This window comes from Malurus melanocephalus, unplaced genomic scaffold (assembly GCF_030028575.1).
Source record: "Malurus melanocephalus ecotype Western Australia unplaced genomic scaffold, MMel_1.1 scaffold_624, whole genome shotgun sequence".
NCBI classification, from domain to species: domain Eukaryota; kingdom Metazoa; phylum Chordata; class Aves; order Passeriformes; family Maluridae; genus Malurus; species Malurus melanocephalus.
In genome coordinates, this window is record NW_026623856.1 from 123566 (window position 1) to 145435 (window position 21870).

The 21870-nt window shown below is 34.0% G+C and overlaps 1 protein-coding gene across 1 annotated transcript in view; it reads right to left on the reverse strand.

The window, feature by feature from the left end:
* Positions 1-14214, reverse strand: part of WDR17 (WD repeat domain 17) — a 37357-nt gene extending 23143 nt beyond the window's left edge. The window contains 10 exon segments of the mRNA XM_057383336.1: positions 502-584; positions 2898-2989; positions 4933-5101; positions 6387-6574; positions 6906-7028; positions 7642-7645; positions 7708-8030; positions 10973-11203; positions 12944-13127; positions 14092-14214. Of these exon segments, the coding sequence (XP_057239319.1) occupies positions 502-584; positions 2898-2989; positions 4933-5101; positions 6387-6574; positions 6906-7028; positions 7642-7645; positions 7708-8030; positions 10973-11203; positions 12944-13127; positions 14092-14214 (1520 nt within the window).
* Between the last annotated feature and the right edge of the window lie 7656 nt (positions 14215-21870).

Below are 21870 nucleotides of genomic sequence, written 5' to 3' on the forward strand. Positions count from 1 at the left end.
AAAAAAAAAAAAAAAAAAAAAAAAAGAAGAAAAAAAAATGAGAAGTTGCTTGTTTTCTAAAATTTCTGCCCATTATGTTTGAGTGGGAATGACATAGGTAGCAGAGGAAACAAATGAAGAAGGATTTTTAAAATGTACTGAAACACAATATATGCCAAACCAGTCTCAATGGACATTCATGTGTTTTTAGAAATGAGTATCATACTCCTGTGATGGTATACTTGTAATTACTTCATTCTAAAATAGCACTTTCTAGTCCTCGAAACAAATAAACAAAAAATTAAACAAACAAAAAATTAAAAATTAAGACAAGTAAAATTAGTTTTTGAACTATTTATTTTCTTCTTAAAATCTTGAAAAACATACCATTATAAGTACAAAGACTAAYATAATTCAAGTTTCGTCCAATAAGAAAAGTTTTTAAATTACTGAGACTGTTGTCAAAATTTATGAATTTGAGAAGCACAATTAGCAATTTCTTTTTCTTCCAATAACACTCACCAAAATCCATCACTGCTGCAGGTTGCTATTCTTTTGGGATCTTTATGACTCCAGGCAATGCAGAAGATTCCATTCTTTCCATGCTTCAAAAAATGCAAAATACCTATCAATAAGAAATAATTCACCCCTTTTTCTCTCATCTATTGACTCATCTGTTTAACTTTATTCTCCTATGGGCTTCAGCCCTTTCCTCCCAGTACAGTACACTGTACAGAACCATAGCATAATGAATACCCAATATAGCTGGTTGTTTAAGAATCCAAGTCCAAAACAATAATGGAGAATGGGCTTATGGAGACAGGTAGTCAAACTGCTATAATGTTCCAGGATCCAAGAGACAAAACTGGGGGAAAGGTGAAGAATGAGCAATCCACAACTACATAAATCTGAAGCTTAAATAGAGAACTGTGGAAAATCAAGAGATTCTCTTTGGGCCTTGGAATGACTGGTCAAGGGATATGAAGCACAAGCTGTGCTCTCTTCTGTCCTGCCTGTTGCAAGGAATGATGTGGCAAGAAACAAGAAGGTCACGTATATGAACATCTGGATTTGATACTGGTCTTAGCAGCACAATTTTGGGTGTTTTGATTATGGGTCACTTTATACAACAGAGCCTGCTGGCAACAAATGGGGTCCACCTGTCTCAAAGGAGAAAAAGGGATCTTAGGTCAGGAGTTTGCAGGGCTCACTGAGAGAGCTTTAAACTAGACTGGAAAGAGGACACTTGGAATTAATACAGAGAGGTTGTCAGAACCAGTAGAAATGAGATAAGGAAGACCACGACCCATCTGGAATTAAATCTGGCCAAAGACATCAAGAACAACAAGTTGTGCTTCTTCAAATCCATTAATAACAAAAGGAAAACAAAGGATAATGTAGGCCCCTTACTAAATGGAGTGGACACCCTGGGGACAGAGGATGCAGAGAAGGCAGAGTTATTGAACACCTTCTTTAGATCAGTCTGATGTCCTGGGGTGCACTAGGAAGCATTCCAGCAGGTGACAGAATGTAATTCTGCCCCTTTACTCAGCCCTGGCGAGGCCACTTCTGGAGTGTTGAGCCCAGTTCTGGACTCCTCGGTACAGGAGAGACATGGAGCTTGTGGAGAGAGTCTAGTGGGGGTAATAAAAACTATTTTTCTTACAAGAAAAGGCTGAGAGAGCTAGGCCTATTCAGTCTTGAGAAGTCATGACTGAGAGATGATCATCAATGTCTGTCAGTAACCGAAGGGAAGGTGCCAAGAGGATGGAACCAGGCTCTGCTCAGGGGTGCCCAGCAATAGGACAAGAGGCAATGGGCAGGAACTGATGCACAGGAAGTTCCACCTGAACATGAGGAAGAACTTCTCCTCAATGAGGAAGTGACTGAGCACTGGAACAGACTGCCCAGAGAGATAATCTCCCTCACTGGAGATATTCCAGAACTGTCTGGATGCAATCCTGTGCAATGTGTTCTAGGATGACCTGGCTTGAGCAGGGAGTTTGGACCAGATGACCCTCTGTGGTCCCTTTCAACTTTACTCAGTTGGTGACTCTGAATAAAGGTTAGTTACTTGCTGGAATAATGAAGTTAGTAGGCATGAAAAATTGTGGTATGAGAAAACTTTAGTTGGATGTGTATCAGGACCAGTACAAGAGAAAATATATTTGGTAGCACGAATGAAAATAACAGTCACAGAATCCCAGAACTGCCGAAAGTAGGTATATTTATTTTCTTCTCATGCTCCTCCTCACTCCCCCACCACTCTTCTAAAAGAGCATCCATTGTACATTGATGCAGATCCTACAGTTAAATAAKTGTCTGTATAATCTGAAGATCACAGCTATGTACAAGGAATACACAAAATAGGGTGAAATACTACAGAACAGTACTACACAGCTCCTTCTACCAATAAAAATGATGCCGCTATTTCAGGACTTAAAAATGTCTCGATAGACTTCAGGTAATACAAGTCAAGGTACCAAATGAGTCATACTGCTTAGCGTGCTGCAAAATGGAACTTTATTGACCTAGACTTTAGGGACTGAAAGTTTTTTCTGGTTTTTATGTTTGAAAATACAGAACACAGTTTTCATTTTGATGCCAAGTATATATGTCCACATATGTGTACAGGTTTAAGAAGGAATCAGCTATGCTTCTGACGTGTATCCCTACAGGGCCAATTTTAAGATCAAGGAGACCATCTGGTGCTTCACCATTCTTATATCATAAATCCAGTCAGAGGAAGTAAAGATACTTCTGCCACACATGTAAACTGGTACCCACATAATTCTGTAAATTTTTCTACTAGCACCTCTTAAAAACTCATGAACTTTGGCCATCTCTATTTATGGACACTAGAGGGAATGACTAACTTGCACTTCATATAGACAAAAAATGAAGTAATCTCATTTTACCTCAGTGAATCTGGTTATCATTTTGCCTTTTCGAACATCCCAGATGAAGCCACCATTTCTGGATGTTGCACCCGCTATGCAGTTCAGATCTCCTTTAAAGAAAGATGTTTGTAAAATATTACAATAATGCTACGGTCGCAATATTGTTTGATGGTGGTTCTACTTTAAATTGAAGAAATGTAATATGAACAGAAGACATCAATGGCACATAAACATGAGTTTTCCACAGTTTAAGGCCAGCATTTGCTACAAATAATTTTCAGCGAAAGCTTAACCTGTTTTTCTACATTCCTGTTTTGAGGAATGGTCAAATAAAAATTGTATTGATGTAAGAAGTATTCCTAATGCCTAATGAAAGTCTTGCACGTAACAAAATAATGATTGTGGTACATATGACTCAAAGTGAAAGAGAAGCAACCTCAGTATTTCAAGCTTAAACTTGTAGCAACTAGAATATTTTTCTTTAAAGTTCCCTGTGTATTACGACAAATCCTAAAAATGAAACAGAACATCTAACAGTATTTTGTTCTTGTAATCTTGCACCATTGCTGCACCTAAGATCATCAAGAATGTACCTGAATCTGTAATCAAACTCTGCAGGGTGGAAAATCTGTGTACATAACTCCACAGTGAGAACCTGAAAATTCAGTTCAGGTCTAATCCAAATGCGACCAAATTCTCCTCACCACAGTGACTCTTTATTCCAATAGCTTTGCTGTGTCTCCAAAGCTATGCTTTTCATAAATAGCAGATTTATATGAAAGCTTTGACCATTATTTTATTCCAAGCTTCAGAGGCAGAAAAGACAATCTATGCAGCATTGTAAACATATGAAAAGGGAATAGAGTCAGGTAGGAAAATTATGGGGAAGAAAAAAGGAAAAGGAGTAATAATTTTTTTCAAAGGTCTACTGAAACCAAACAAATGGTGGCATGCATTGGTTTACGTATCAGGAACAAAGTAGAAGGCAAGTAGGAACTGGCTAGGAGCAAGGGACGTGAAGAAAGAACAAAAGGTCTGACTGGGAGGGACTGAGCTTTTGGAGAGGATGGTAAGGAACAAAGTTGAAGCACGTGCTTCCAATTTACTTTTTAAAAAAAACAAACCAAAAGAACAACCCCACACCCCTCCTGCAGCAAAAAAAAMCCCTATTAATTCAATGTGAGATACAACTACAGATTCGATTAAAACTTCAAAATAACCAGACATAAGCACCATATTTCATAATGCCATAATTTCCATACAGCAAGACAAATTATTTGTGAAGAGGAACAAGGTACAAGAGACTCTCTAAATGAAAAAAATGAAAATTTATTTCACATATGCAGACTTCATTAAGCTTCCCATAACAATATTTTTCTCCTGTCAGTTATTATTTCTTAAGAGTTTAAAAGTGCAAGAGAGAACAGTGAGATGAATTACTTGGATTTTTTAAAAATACATCTTCTGTCCAAAGAAATAAAACACAACAAGAACTTCAACCTATTGTCAACTATTGTCAACTGTCAGAAGTATATTTTCAGGTACACCAAAGAGGGTTGCAGATCAGTTAAGAAAACAAAATTTCCCACTGATTTCAGTGATTTGTCTAAGAAAAAATAGATGCTTTGCAAAAAAGGCACTTCCTATTCAAATAAGGTAAAAGCAGAGTTCTTCAGTGATTAGACTCCTACACAACAAAGAAGGACAAAGAACCAAATACATATGTTTCACTTTTTCAGCACAAAATATAATTCCATTAGGTGTCTACTTGTCACGCAAAGCAAGTCATTTGTCATTTGAGTAATGCCATGTTAGAATTGTTCTGGAGATTCTCCTCCTCCATTCTGACTAGTATGAAATATTAGGAGCATTGTTCAGAAGGGTAAGCTTCAGCAGGGTCTGAAGCATTGAATTCTGATGGTTTCACAGATAATTTAGTCTTGTTCAAACCTTGCAAGATGCTCTTCTATATAAAACTAATATTTTTATATGACAAATTCTGCAATCAATGCTAGTTCAAAGAGCATTCAGATTTAAAGAAAAATATTCTTACCTGGAGCCCAAGAAATGGAATAAATAACCCCCTCATTACCAGGAGATGTATAAACTGCTGATAAAGTATTTATGTCCCAAACTTTTATTGTGCCATCAAATGAAGCTGTAGCAAGAAGATCAGGGTTATCAGGTTTGAATTTGCAATCAAAGATGGTCTCAACATGTCCCTTAAATGAAACAAATATTTAATCCATTTTTATTACATTTGATTTTTTTTTTTTGTAAATCCAACTCTAGATCAAACTCTAAAATGCATTGTATTTAATTTACCTGTCAGGTCAATTAAGAGTTCCAAAATCCCTGTATATTATGACTCACCAGTCAAAATGAAAAGGCATGAAATAACTTGCACTATAACATGTTCTTTCAGAGGTAATTATTCAAACCAGAAAAATTATTTCCTGAAACAACAGGGTACRCAATGCCAGGAACTTGTTAGCATTTTCTGCTGGAACTAAGTTGCTAAAAAATACAATTACAAAAACTAATCTCAAAAAAGGTTAATTTTTTAAAACATGAATGCTTTTTCACTTTTGGTATAAAGTACCTGACTGAAAAAATGTTGAACATGTATATTAAATGTGTTCCAAAGTTGTCTAGTACCCACTGAATATTCTGTGTTTCTAGATACAATCTATGCTCTACTGCAGGTTAAACTTCAATCTATTAGAGATTTCATGTGTCAATCGGTTGTTTTCCAAGACATGCATTTGTAGAACTTAGGTTGGCAAATATATGAAACAGAGGCATTATATAAGGATTTTTTTTTTAAGTCTCAGTTGCTTTACAGGACCAAACCCAATAAAAATGAAAAGAGAAAACCAACCAGCAGCCTCTATTCAAACACATATGGGAGTATAGATGAAAATTGTTTGTTTTTTGTTTGTTTGGGGCTTTTTTCAATGAAAAAGAACTTGGAAAGTGGAAAAGAGAAAAATCCCCAAGAATAACCAAAAGCATGGTGAAGAAGATATTCATCTAATATATGGCAAACCCATTTCTTAATTTCAGCTTCAAAGAAAATTTAATAGTTCAATCTTCGTGATGTTAAACTGAGTGCCCTCACCATTTATCTCTCTAATTTGATTAGAACTTTCATTCTGAATTATAGAAAACATGCTAGATAAAATTTCTGAGAAGATAAAATTTTCTGATAAAATTTATCAAACTAAAATTCTAGTTAAAAAAAAAMAAACAAAAAACAAGTATTTAAATCTTTATTTCTGGTTTAAAACAAACTGCCAAAATATTCCCAACAGAATTCAGTCATTTGCAATAAAGCATTATCTTCAACTTCAGAACTGTCATTTTGTTTCCTAGAAATTTAGTCTCTTTTTAACAACAGAAACTACTTTACAGTACTGTAAATACTTAATTCTCCAGGTTTTTGCTGTTAGAACAAAGTGCATAAGCCAAATAAATACTCATTTCAAAGACAGAGATGAACCATACCAAGTCTCTAAGGAAATCCCACTTTTTGGCTCCCATGTCATAAAGCCCCACTCCACCATCCATGAAGCAACAGACGGTATGACCAGGAGGAAGAGAAAAAGCTTGGTTTTGGGTTAAAGTTGGAGGAGGAACAGCCTCACTTGTTGAAGATGTATGGTGATTTTTAGTAGGATACTGTGATGAACATGCTTAACAACATAAAGCAAAACACAAAGAGAGAAGATTATTTCTTATTCCCATAAGAAGTTAAATTATAAAGAGTAAAATGCTTGTATTCCAATGAGATTTAAAACAAAAGAAATGGAGAATTCCCATGTGAAGCCTGGCCTGTTAAAGAAGGACCTTATAAAGTGCTTAATCCTTTATGCATTTGTCTAGTCCACTAGCAGCAGAAGGTACTTTAATTAAGAACTACACAGCTGACCAACTTTACAGAGATTGATCTGGACATAAAAAGACTCATAAATAAGATTTTAACTTGCAGCCATTACAATTAATAACAACGAAAATTATACTTACACTTTTTCTTTGGAGGAGAACTTAGCACATGCAAGCCATGGAAACCAGTTTGCTTCAATTTAAAATTATCTATAGGTGTTGTACGTGAAACATTCCAAACACGTAACACACCAACCTGAGAATCTGAGGTTTAAAAAAACAAAACACAGAAGTATGTGGTTTGAGGACTGGTTTATGCAGAAATATAACAAAGAATTAAACTTTAAATCCTAAGAAGAATTTTATAAGCAGGCACTGTCAATTCCATAAAATCACTGAATAGTTATGGTTGGAGAGGACCTCTGGAGATCATCTAGTACAACATCCACAGCATCCGATTCATCCTCCATTTATCTCCATGGCAATATCACTATTAACCACAATCATTATTAACATTAGCTACTTAAACATAGATAAATTCTGTGGAACCTCTCTCATTATAAAATATTTTGCAAGTCTTAGTTTCCTTGTTCATTAATTCAAGCTGAGCAGTAATGTCTATGTGTCTATGGCAGGAAATAAATTCTTTTCTTCCTTTAATTTTTTAATCTTTGAAGTGACACTCATCAGCAAAATGCATTTTTATTCCTATTCCAAAAGTAACTCATATACTTGTTGCTAAAGTGGGCATGAGAAAATACTATTTGGTATAAAAAAAGCAGAAACACAATTATGTAGMTAAAATTTTTAAAACAAGTAAAAGCTTCTCAGTGTAATTTTATTATTTTCTGGTTTTGTGTTATGGCCTTTTCTGTACAATTCTATTCTATTGTACAATGTATGCTTCTACTTGTAAAAAAGTTAAGAAACAGAAAAATCAAACTTGGAGTTTGAATTTTGAAGATTCATCTTGTACTTATTATCTTTGTATAAATAAGGAAATAAAAGTCTTACCTCCAGTTATAAACATTCCAGGTGCACTAGAAACCCAGGCTAAACACTGAACAGATGCTGCTGCACTGGGAAAAGTAAAAGTTGTGATACAGGACAGAGATTCTGAATCAAGTAGCCGAATACCATTATGCAAATTAGCAACAAGAAGGTAATCAGTTGACAAAGGGTCCCACTCCAGAGCTGTAACTGGATCCTCTTCATCTGCTCCTTCAAGAGACTCTGGTCTTAAGATATGTTTCTGATTTTTAGAAGCTTTAAAGTGCAAAGAAAACAGATTATTTAAAAAATAAAACAAGTACATCCTTTCAGTAGTTACAAGATTGACAAAGATAATTTTTTCTCTCTCCCTGAAATTTTCACTAGCCTGCTCTAATGTATGCACCAGTGAAAATAATGAAGCTGTCTTTGCAAAACTTGACTGAAAAGTACTTATTTTTCCATCAGATTCAGCTTCATGTTTAATACAGCAGAAAACACAAACAGCTGTCAGGTTTATTATAAATTTATAGGAAAGGAAAGTATGTTTCATTGTATACATGGTTATAAGAACTTATATGAGTAAAGGTCTGCAGCACAGTATAAAATACAAGTCATTTGAGTCTAAATAAATCTGCACACCATTACAAATACAGGCAAAATAAAGGCAGTATGAACCAGAAAAAAACAGTAGCAGTAAAAAAGATTTTTCTGAACAACTGCCTTTAGACCTTCTTTAAAATTATTTGAGCAACAATTAAGTGTTTATAGATTTTGTAGCCAAAACAGACCATTAAATATCTAGTTTGACACCTACAAAAAGAAGAAAAAAAATTCACAGAGAGATTAAGATTAATTTCACAAGGTAGAGTACAGTTCAAATTAAGTAGTTCTCTATTTTTGAAGTTGTGATCTTACACTAAAAAAAATATTTTTACCACCTTTCCAGAAATAGGGAATTGACTTTTTCCATTATTCAGTTTCAATCTAATTTTCGATTTGGGTATTGGTTTGTGCACATTACATCTAGGGCAGYTTTATAAAATCAGTTACCAGAAATGGAAGAAATATCTTAAGTCTTCACAACAACTAATAGCATAAACCAATTTCTCCATTCAATTTTTTCATTCTTCTGAAGCATTGGGAATAACATCAGAACTATGATAACTGCTTTAATTTGCCAAAAATTCGAGGATTCACATGCTTTTAAACAAGGTCCTCTGCTTACATTTCAGCTCTGTAAAACAAAAAGCTCACCTTTTGGTTTTACTGCAAATCAGCATTAAAATGAAAAACAAGAACTGACAACGAAGCAGAAATGTCATTTTTCAGTTAGCTATACAAGAACCAAAAGCAAAAAGTCTTTGAGTCTTTGAAACCATATACAAACACTTCAGCCCCAAGAAAGCACAATCAGCTGGTGGGAGAGTATGAGGAGAGAGTATGTGTCTAGAAGCTATTCAGTTTTACCTCTACTTCAAAAGAGTCTAAAAGCAAACRTCACGAAAACTCTGTTAAATTTTATTTTCCATTGGAAAAAAAACCTGAAGAATATGAATCATGCAACTGAGTCACAGGTCATTTAAGAAAGCTGTGCTTATTTTGATAACAAATGAAAGGGAAAACTATATGAAACATTTGGCTCTATATGACGATTGAATCACCCTAAAAATTGGGTTCTAATCTTAAATCTTGCATATTTTTTTCTTTACGTTTAATGGTCTGATACATTAATGCATAGTCTAGAACTAATAAAAAAAATACAGCCATGGGAGAGAAAACTAAGTAGATAATAGTGAAAAAACATTGTGTAGTCTGCTATTTATGCAGAAATTTTTCACCCAGTTGCAAATAAGCTTTCAACTTTTGTTTCTCTATTGGAAATAAAGAATCTTACATATGCTGAGAGCAGGAAACAACTTATATATTTTTAATTTTAGAATTATTTTAATGAAGATGTGTTATATTACAACAATAAAGAAAACTACCCTAAATACAGGAAAGGCAGAATTCCTTGATAACTTGATGCAAGTAGCTTTATCTGCAGCAGTAACGGATAATCTTCCTTAAACAATTTTTTCACGGTAACTTGAGCTGTGGTACGTACAAAATTGCCACTGCCTAGATTTTTTTAGCCCATACTATATTTTCATTTGTAGAACATAATTTTGATATTGTAAATATTTTTCTTATTATTTCTCTTTTCATATTCCAGTCATTCTACAATTTTGGCATTCTAGACTCTTAGACATTCTAGACTTTTCATAAAGTGTCAGTCTGCTGAACACTTAGATGTTATCATAAAAAAATAGATTTCCTTTTCAAAATGCCAGTGCTAATTCAGTCAGCACTACAGAAACAAAAGAATCTATTCCCTGTGATATCCTGAATGACAACTTAGACTGAACTGGAGGAAAATAAATTTTGCATGGCTGTTGGAGCAAAATCTACGTAAAATTAACACATCATTTAAAGAGCAGATTTTCTCACAAAGAAAAAAAGTTTTCTCACAAAGTTGAAAATCAGTTTTTAGTCAAGAAAGAAAAAGTAGTCAGGAAAAAAAATTGAAATATTTAACCTAACACAGATTCTCTCTTTGAAAACAACTATGAGAACAAGTGAAATTTTACCTTCAAATTAGCTTATCAAGATGACACCTTAGCAGAGAACTACACTATTTATAAAGTATGTGCAAATGTGCATGGAGGATTTCAAACAAAAAAAATCAATATTTTCCCATCTATCATTTCAAAGAACAAAACCATGAAGATAATATTAAATGTGACATGAGATTCTACCTATAAAATTGCAGAGGAGTCTAGAATATGAAACAGAGGACTCCAGAACAAATGCAAAGTAAGAAAGTAAGCAGAAGATTCCAGTTTTTCCATTCAGAAGAATAAACTTGCAGGGAAATATAGTTAAGTAGAAGATCATGGCTGTCATTATTCTAAAAAAATGTGTTTACTGTAGTTGTCAAAAAAATACAGTCTTATCTTAGTCACAAAAGAGAGGAGAAATAAAGAAAATGCTCTGCATCGTTTATGTAAGAAAACATTTTTGTGATATGGAAGGAATAGGAATATTATGAATCAAGAACAAGTTTTATGTATGTACCTATTTTTTAGAATCTAATTTTCAAAAAGTGCAGAATTACATGCATATAGAAAAACAAGAGATGCATATGAAAATACATATTCTACCGTATGAGTTTTTACCTGGCTGAAAAATAGACAGGCTTCCATCAGTGTGTCCAAATACCACCTTTCCTTTTTTCTTTGGATGCCATCTAAACAGACTGATATCTGACAAGAAACTATGTGCTTCTCGGTGTACAGTTACCCCACTGTCAGGGCCGGAGATAGTCCAAATGTACAGCGGACCTCTGTGGGACACAAATGCAACTGCATCACCAGCGTTCCAGCACCAGCTAAGTGATGCAGGAATTCCTGAAACACACAGGTAAACCTTGTAAGAACAGGACATGAAATTCAGTGTAGTATTCCTTGACCCAGTATCAGCAATTGTCTTGAAAAATGGTAAAAATAATTGCTCTACACAAAAACTTCTCTACTGAAATATAGAGAACTGTGTGAACATCTTAGGGTGTAAAAGTAAACTACATGCTTCAACAGGCAGGAAATAAAATAATTTCTCAGATTACTTTTATACTACTTTGATGGGCTGTAATTGATGATTTCTGTCCTTCATCAGTGCCAAAGACAAGCGCACATTTGAAAGAGGGTAAGCCTGATCCTGCAAACAATATTTTCATTAATTCAGATTTTCATTTACCACTATGTTTCACTGTAAGCTATTTGCTACTAAGCTAGTAAAATACAGAGAATTTGAAAATGCATATTTTAGCAAAAAACAATGAAATTTAAAGACAAATATAACAGAAGCAGATATTTGTGACAAAATTTGAAAGCTAGCTCTGTAATAAAAGTGACCAGCTTCCTTCTTGACAGCTTCCTACTTGACAGCTTCCTTCTGGACATATGTCARTTTTAATTCAGTTGCCTAACACCCAACTGTAGGCAGTTCCATTTAAGAATTCTGATCTTAACATCTCCAACCCTCATAACCTAGTAATGTGTTCCTGAAGGAACAAATAACAATGACAGATTCCTCAGGCCAAAAACTTAAAACTGTATTTAGACACTTGTATATGGCAATATAAAAGTGGCTAAAAGAGGAACTAATGGATGATTTAAACATATCTTAGATTAGTTTTTAATAGTATTAAAATAATAATAACAACACTTCAGTAGTTATGTAGTCATTGGCTGAAGACTTCTAAGCAAGCAATGTATTAAAAAATAAGTACCAGTATTTATATTCATGCATAAGCTGATACACTATGTCATTATTTACAGGAGCATGGAGTTTCCTTTTCATGATATGCAAGACATACACAAGATTTCCAGAGGTATCCCTAAATGCTCTGGAAAGAACAGACTATGGAGTCCCAAATGGCTTATTAGATCCTGGGATTCTGACTGTTCTGGGGTTGCACTCACTTTGCAAGAATGAATATGTGGGAGTCAAGGACACCTGGTGGGATTGACTGTAAGAACAGAAATACAGGTACTGGTTTTGACTAAATGGAATAAATCTGAACTGCACAGGGAAATATAACTGTAACACAGATGCTTAACCCCTTAGACTTGTAATACAATCTCCAGCAATTTCAAGACCTGAGAGAAAATTCAGGTAGACAAGTATTAGGGTATTTGAATTTGTTTTTCAAATTCACTGATGATTTATACTTGAATCTGTTAAGGCTACCTTTTATTTGTTTTCACTTACCCAAAGGTATCATGAAATTTATTATTTTAAAACTGAATTATTTATCCTTTTATACAGTGATGATAATAATGTTGGTTTTGTTTTTTTTTCCCCTGCTCAACAAGAAACCACTAGCAAAGTTATTCTTGAACTACTCAACTTCTTTGGAGAAAAAGAATAACGTCTTTCTTTACCAATTACAAGATGGTTCACAGCAATTTACTCAAACACACTATCATTAGTTTCTATAACAGACTGCAACAAATCTGACAAGCATATGGCGTAAGGCAATTGTTAAAACTCTGACCTACCAACTATAGCATTTACACTACATCAAGTACTTCTCATACCCATCCATCAAGCTGTATGCATCAAATAGATCTCCACGTCTAAAATACCTTTCGTATTGTCCAGCTTGGCCACAACTTTCTGTTCATTCACATTCCAAATGATCACTAAACTATCTGCACTGGCACTTGCAAACACATCAGGATTGTGGGGACACCAAGATATGGCTGTGATTGTCTTCTTATGCTCAGACATAATCGCATGGAGCTTGAATTCATTGTAGCGGTGATCCAGCTAAACAAACAGCAAAATTATTTTAGAAATACATTTTTTGTAAACTTAAGTACCTTTGGGTCAGAGGTTAGTTCATATAAGAGTATTAGATTTACAGATGAATTTATAGCGCCTTTAACAATTGTCAGTACCTCACATCTCAATACATTAAATTCTTATACATTTGACTAGGACAGAAAGGTTTTCCAATATCCAATTATACAAAATCAAGTATTATGTCTACCCTCGTCACTCATAAATTATTGTATTTCATTAATAACTACTCAAACAATCCTAAAATGTTTTATTTATAGGCATGGTAACAATCATAAAGTAGTCTCCAAGGGGTTAAGCAGGAAAGAATATAAAAATGAGTTTGAAATCCTTCTCATTTTTTAGATTACCTGGTAGTTAAAAAATAAAAAAAAAACCTCATGCCCAAATAGGACACAGTAAATTTTGTTTATTTTAATCCTACTACTGGTATAACTCTTAAAATTAAAATAAGTGTATCCTTTATTTCCTTATGTATTTCTCAATCTGAAAATTCCATGTCACAGTATTTCTATTTTTCAGTTAGATGTTGATGTACAGCAACTGCAAACTTCCGAAGACCACAGTGCTAAGGAGTTCAGCTTCCAAACGAAATAAAGGTGGGCCACTGAATCTACAACTTGAAGCAGTTTAATCCACTGTGCAAAAAACTATTTTATACTACAGCTTCAAATGGAATTGTTCCTTCAGAACCCAGTCTGCTATCACAGAACTTCATTCATCTCAAATGTTTAATGCACTGTGAGCTTGTCTTATAAAAATAATTCTTGACACATACAGCTTCAGGGGTATCTTGAATGGAATATTGAGCTTTACATAGACATCTTCTCAGCAGCAACCATACTTCCAAAAGCTTTGCAGCAGCATTTATCGAAAGGTGAGATCAACAGCAATATAATGTAACTAGTCTGATAAACAAGAATAATTTTACCTGATAAATATAAACAGCAAGAGTAGCACAGTAGGCAAATCTGTCCCCACTAGCAGCACATATATCCTTGTTCCATGGCTGACATCCAGCAGCTAAAAGTCCCACTTGTTTAACATGTGACATTTTTGCCTTTGAAACAGAAATTCATTAGACCATAAGATATCCAAATATTAAGAACAGAATAATACATTTTTGTTCCCATAATTTACACACATCTACTTTAAAAATAAAACTCGCCTGAGGTACAAATGAATGTATCTGAAATAAAGCTAAGTAGATGTTCAGGCTTCAGTGCCACACAAGAAAGGGTGCCTAATACCATTCACAAGCATCCATTTAGAAGAAAATTAAAGCAGGGGGAAGGGGGCAGCCCATAAAAATTTGAATAGTTCTTGATTTGTACTAGCTGAAACTGTTCCCCATGTTCATTTTTTTCTGGTTCAGTACTTCCTCTATCAGAGTTTAATGCCTTCTCTGCTCTCCCATTCAAACCACATACTAATAGTTTTAAATAAAACCAACATGTGGAAAAAGTTCTTCTAACCACTTGCATAGAACAACTATTTTATCAGATTATCATCATCCTTTCTGGAGAAACTTTCTAAACTTCCTTAATTATTACTGTTTAACAAAAGAATTTGAAGTGAGCTACGAAAAATCAACAGCAAAACTTAGTGTAACATTACTGTAAAGCCTTCTAGGTCCAAAACAAGTCTCACAGTACCAGCTGTGCACAGAGAGAGACAACTGACTTCAACATAAAAATGCAAGAAATGCTTTTGCTGGGCCAGATCAATTATTTACCTAGCCCACATTTGATTCAGCAAAATGTTAATATGTTACTTAGGAACAGAATGTCTCAGGGTCATATTTATGCTGTGGATAGATTAACAGACTGAGGGACATTATGTGGGAAAATACTATAGGGAATATGGAAAGTGACATCTTTAGGTTAAAGAGCTAAGACTATAATCCTGAAAGACAAGGAGAGTTATGTTAAATTTACCAAGCGTTAGGTACCATTTCAAGCTCCACAAAGAAATGCGAATTAACAAGACATGAGACTTCAAATGCAATCAAGTATTTATATACTGCCAATGAAGTACAAGGATTGTTTACACAATGCTTTGCGGTGTAAGAATTTAGTACAGATATCTTGTTGTAGATCACTCTTGACCTACTTGATATCAAATGTATACAGTTTTGTATACAATATTTTTCTGGACAACATCAGTATTAAGGCAGATACAGAATAGACTTTATACAGGTGTAATAGTGATCTACAGTACCCAAAGGAACCTACTGGTTATTATTGACTAAAAGCTTATAATCTAAATATTATCAACATTTCATTTAAATGCATATAGACAAGGGATAAAAATAAATGATTCATTTTGGTTTGATTTTTCTCATCTGCTTGGTGGATCTGCTTGGCAGGAAAACAGTAATGGATAAATACAGGCAACAAACTCCATGACATCATGTTTCTCTCACTTTGGAAAGGGTGAAAGAAAGAAAAAAATTGAGAGCGACTGATTTTAGGTGCTTCTTTAGCAGAGTATCAGTATCAGTTGAATGTTAAAGTGCTTAAGTATTCTGAGTGAGCACTAAATGACTGAACGAAATTAATGCTCACATTTAACCTTTGAAAATTTTAGTAAAAGATACTGTAACAGCATAACAGAAATATAAAAAAAAAAAACAGTTACAAGATACAGCTTTTTTGCAACATAGTGCTTTGGCTAGCAGACTTCCTTTCTGTTTGTCAATATTAGTTCTTCTGACTTCTGCTGCAAATCAGAGATTCTAGAGAGAACATTTCTATAAATTACATTATCTTGCAGCTCCTTTGCAACCCATCTCATATTCTAAATGGCATGAGTCCCACTGATAGGAATTTATCTAATTATTTAAAGAACCATCAAGTGGCAAAAATAGCCTCCAAATTTCTAATTTTGCCATTTAGTGTTATTTTACTATTCAATAAAATTACAAATTCCAGAGGTCCCTTCTGTGTAATTAATGTATAGATCACACATGCAGAGAAATAACTGGACTTGGGGCATTCAGAACACAGACTTTTCTAGTTCCCATGAAATAACTGTCACTTTTCTGAAATAAAAGTAGCCCAGCTGATTATATAACTATTTTATGAAAGCACTGAGTACGTGGAATTAGAAATATTGGGTTCTGTTTCTTGATTCCAGGGAAAACAATGGTTAAAACTCTAGGTTTGTCAGCAAACTTGTAAGAAATGTAAAAAAGCCACGGTTTAGTAGAAGAGAATTAGATGTAAAATATTAGATTATCAGAGGTTTAGTTGGCAGGTTTACAACCTGAAAGCTGTCAATGTAAGATTGATAAAAAATCAACAATTATTTAGAACCTAAAAGTGCACAAGTATTTACTTCATAACATTAAAAGATTTGTCTCATTTTGTACACGTACTATTTTTTACCTGTCATATGAGAGCAAAGCATTCCTAATTTGACTAAGTTTTAATCTGTAAGAAAATATAGCATAAGTCTTGTTGAATTTGCAGTTTGACTGATTACAGGCAAAATTAATCATAAAGCTAAGACCTCTTATAAATGCTAAAACAGAATTCCACAGATTTTTCTTTCAGAGTAACAACAGATTTGTCTTGTAGGATTCTGTAGCAATCTTTATAAAAAAATCCTGTTAACAGATGAAATTTTTGAATTTTAGATAAAAAATGTTGCTTTGTAATATATCATTACTTCACAGAGTTAAGAATTCATGCTCAATAAGTATTCTTAACTTTTACTAGATTTTCCCTATTTAAGTATATGTAAAAAAGTTACATATGTAAAATATTCTGAGCTTTATTACAGAAATAAATTTGCATTTTATTTAATAATATTTATTGTTTTTAAACTTGCTATTATTTCCTGCTATTTGTAACGATGTCCCATTTTACGAGAGGAAGCATTTGCTTTGAAATTCAGCGTCATAGTAACTAGAAGAAATGGCAGTTGGGCAGCATACTTGCTCTCTTGTAGCTGTCGTGCATTAAAGCAGTTTCCTGCAGATCTTTTCAAACATTACAGATTTCTGTTAAGCATATTTAACAGAGTAAGCCGAGTATAAAAGAGAAAGAAGTATTCATGAGAACAGCCTGAACAAAATGACAAAAAATGTAGAAACACAGCATAACTGAAAATATCCATGATTTCATATATGGTGCATTTTTATACAATGGAGATTCTTTAATACTTTGTAAAAAAGCATTTTATTTAGAATAAGGCATTTAGAAGTAATTACATTGGACTATTAAGTATGCAATGAAAAAACCCTGTGCATGTAAAAAATGTATACCATATTGGGAAAGCTAGCAGCGTGTGCCCACAGTTTCCAAGGAGATGAAGGAAAGAGGGAGACAACAAAACCCTTTTTCTTCAATTGACAGAAGTGGCAAGATTCTAGGTCCTTCCTTGTTGCTAAATATAGAAAAAAAAAAAMCAGCCAATTACATTAAACTGAAATCTGGTAAATTGTAAGTTTTATTTAAAAATAAGAATTGAATTGACTAGATACATACCATGGCTTTATATCAAAAACTTAAAATACATGCCTAGTAATCCCTACCTTAGCATAGGTATCATTTTCTGCAAACCACTTTAGAATTTCCCTGTTCATTCTAATACCTTGCTGGTCCCAAAAACGGAAAATATTGTTCTGACTGTAGAATGAAATCACTTGACTTGACAGATGGAGGAACAAAACCTTGATGTTCACAAAATAATGCAGTTACTCCAGGATGCAGGAGAAAAGACAGAGTGTTATGTCACACCACACACAAAACTGCAGTGTCAGTAGCCTGGCAACTGCAGCTCTTTAACAGGCACCATTTTAATTTTGATCTAACTCCATTTCCTCTGTTTCAGCTACTCAGTGCTTTTCCCTGCTTGTTGTCTTTCCCAACTGCATTACAATGACACTTTTAGAGTAATAATTCTTTAAACCCATCATTTAACACTTTCTTTATCAATATGTGTGCATGCATAAGTATCCATAAATGTATAACCAGCAAGCGCAACTGGCAACCGATGCTCACATATGCCCTGATTGTAGTCCATGTGGYGTATGACCTGTCCAAATGAGTCCAAATGAAACATGGCATGCATACAAAAGTGGATATACAGTAGCCTTTGTAAATCAAAATGCTTCTGTGTATGCAAAGCATAGCTTCTTAACAGCTATATGCAGTGAAGTGCTAGTGTCCTCTGCTTCTGTTCACTCYATTGTTGTTATCTTCCGATCAGGTTTGTGTCTTTTCTTACATGGAAAGCTTACTGTCACTTACAAAACTGTTATATCTCACCCAGACTACTGTCCCCAAGTACCACATCAATGATAATGTAATAATTAAAAGTATCTTTAGTGATATGAAGATATTATATCACATTATATTTCCTTAAAGACATCAAGTATATTTACTCATCATCGGGGGAAAATCTGTTAGGAATGAAAATGTCACGTGTGAACCACAGAGTTTCAAATTCATTACCCTGTCCAATGGGACCAGTTAGAAGAACCATACCATGGAAAATCATTTTATCTTGCTAAAAGCATGAAGGTTYTCAAATCTACAAAGAAATCTTGGCATGTCTGCAAGAGAAAGTAGAAGATTACATCTGCCTGCCAATGTCAGCCTCAACAGCACTGAGACTCATGTAACAAACATAATTAGCGCTGGCGCTCTTCCAATGGTGCCAACACCAAGTACATCATAACCATGTTAAGAAATTAAATTCCCCTTAATTTGTCCAGACCCATGAAATAAAGGAAAATTGCAAATACTCTGGTATATATGCAGCTTAAAAGCCAATAGATAACATACAGTATGAAAACTCTGATGGAACAAACAAAACTTCTTCCTATTTTGGAGTACTGGAAAATGCTAACAAACTTTCTGTCTCGACATGGTTTACCAAACTGCAGCTACTAATGCAAGTCTCTGAATAGTCTGAGACAATACACACTACTTCAAGGCAAAAGATTAACAAATACTATATTAATAGTGATAATCACAGTATAGAACAATGTAGAATAATTATGTAAGTTTACACATGTACTACTTTACACAAGTGAAGGCCTTCATACTTCCCAGGAGAATTCCACCAAGGTAGTCTACTGCTTGTTTAAGTGTCAGTCTGGTTGCTAATTTACCAGTAAGTAGTATAGATAGTTCATATGAAAAAATTGGAAAAGTTTTTTCTAATTTTTTATACAATTCATGGCACGCAGGAGCCATGTATACCTCCCAGATAAGCACAAGACTAACCATATGGAGGAAGAGAGTGCCTTGGACAAGGCTTTAAATTTCAACAAGATTCCTCAAAAACACCAGAAGCTTTGGTTAGACTCTTGCAACCAGAATTTGCAGATGACACTTACTAACCTATGACAACCTAGGAAGTATTCAAACTGTGTGCACTCAGTTATCCAGACACTGACTAGGAAAAGAAAATGCTCATTTAAAAGATCATTTGAAATGAACAAGTGTTCTAGTAGTGTTCACAGGTATTTTAAGCCCCCCAATAAACTTCAACCCAAACCACTACCATGTGTGGCTTCACAGGGGAAGAAGTGTGGACCTTTCACCAGCATTGGAAACTGGAAATAAATCACAGCCTGAGACTATTTTACAGAAACAAACACTCAAAATAAACCCCAAATATATTAATCCAAAATAGATAACCTGCTTAGAAAACCTAAGGCAGTAAAATTTAAAAAATCATAACATAGTAAGTCTTCCAAAGTAAGACTACTCAACTACACTTGTACCCTTTATTGAGCAACTTTAAGATCATCTAAAGAGCCATACTAAGCTTGAAACAAAGCATGGAGAAATGCTGACATTTCTAACAATAAATCACTTGCAATGCTGGACTACACACCTAATCAGTACGAAAAACACCTAGCGGTGCTAACAAAGCCATCATCTATATTGTTTTATCATTGCAGATAGTGCGTGTAATACACACAAATATATATACAACCATTTCTGATCACAGTATGAAGCATTTGAGAGTCTGGGTAAGATTTTGCTGTCATCTTCCCATCCAGAGCTACAACAATCACCAGAAGATTGCTTTTCTGCTGGCAAATTGCCAAAACAGTCCTGACTTCAGATAAAGTTACCTCCTCACATATCTGAATCCCTGATGACAGCTATTAAAAGGTAATCTTACATCTGAAACATCCATATAGTGAGTGATGTAAAATGAGAACAGTGGAACAGTATTAATACCTCCCAGTTTTTTATACTTATAAGCATATAAATAGCATTATCAAGTAATCCACAATAATGCAATGAAAGCAGCTGTTTTCAGTAGCATCTTCTGCACTCTAATTCATTAGCTGACCACATACTGTGAAAACAAGAAAATGAAATCACAGATATATAAGGTACAATAAAAGAACAGTGAAGGAAATGTAACATTAATTTCCCACCATAAATCTATGAAAGCAGCTGTAGACCAAGCTTGCCCAGGGCAAGCAGCTAATAAACGCTTAAAAAATCCAAGATATTCTGGAAATGTTGTCATAGTAACAACTCCTTCTCCTCAGAAAAATGTTAATAAAAACATAAAAGCAATCCAAGGTACAATTTGGAAGTGACCCTAGGTGAATTTAATATATCCCAAATATTTTTGTTTTACTCTATTACTACTTATAATTATTTTATTTTACATTTTACCATGCATGMTATATTAATTTCTCCTAATACAATAAAATTAAATGCTTGTTTTCGTCTCATTACATATTAAATAATTACTACTTGTTAAATTATGCAACATAAAAAATGCAAGTAGGTGGCCATCACACTTCCAGTACCTTTTATCCAGCTAGCAACATCAATTTTCAAAAAACTCTTTTTGGATGTGCTTTATTTATGATTCACGACCTTATTAAAACTACTGAAAATCCTTTCCTAGTACCAGTATACAAATATTACTTTTGATACTACCAGTATAATAAACAGCATCTTAAAGAAGAAAAATATAAAATTAGTAAAAGAGAAAATATTAATTTAAGTAATTCTTACTCTTTGTTGTCCTTCATACCAATCATCTTCTTCAAACCAGTGGGAAATATAAGACATCCAAGCCATGACAGAAGGCACAATTGAAATGAAAAATACAGAACCTGAACACATATAAGTACTGAGTCCTGTCTAAAATTTACCCAAAAATAAGCTACTCAAAGATCAGATCTGAAGTCTGTGGTATGATTTCAGATTATTAAGCTTTAAATTCATAAATATATAATCTGAAATGTTTTTAGCAGCAATTTAAGTGTTTAAATGTTAACCTATTGGATTTTCTAACAGAAAACAGAAATCAATACTAAAACAATTAATGGATTATATCTTCCAGTATTTAAAGTTAAAGCAGGCAACTGCTTCAAAATTGATTTTGCTGTGCCTCTAAGCTCTGAAAATGAGGTACTGTTTGAATCATTCTTATCTGTCTCCTAAAAAATTACTTTCCTTTTTTTCAAATGTACTGTGTACAAAATGTAGTTCAGTGTATAAAAGCTTGCACTGAAATGTAAAATACCCTCAGAATCACAGGGAATTATTTGTTTCAGTTATGTAGGGAGTGGTTTCAATTGGTAGGCCCCACAGTAGGAGGGGCCAAAATTATCACAACCAAACAACGGCTAACATCTTTTCAAAGCCAAGGAAAAAAAAAAGAAAAAAAATCTGCAACTCCATTGTTCACAGGCAACAGGGCCAGAAGGGCTGAG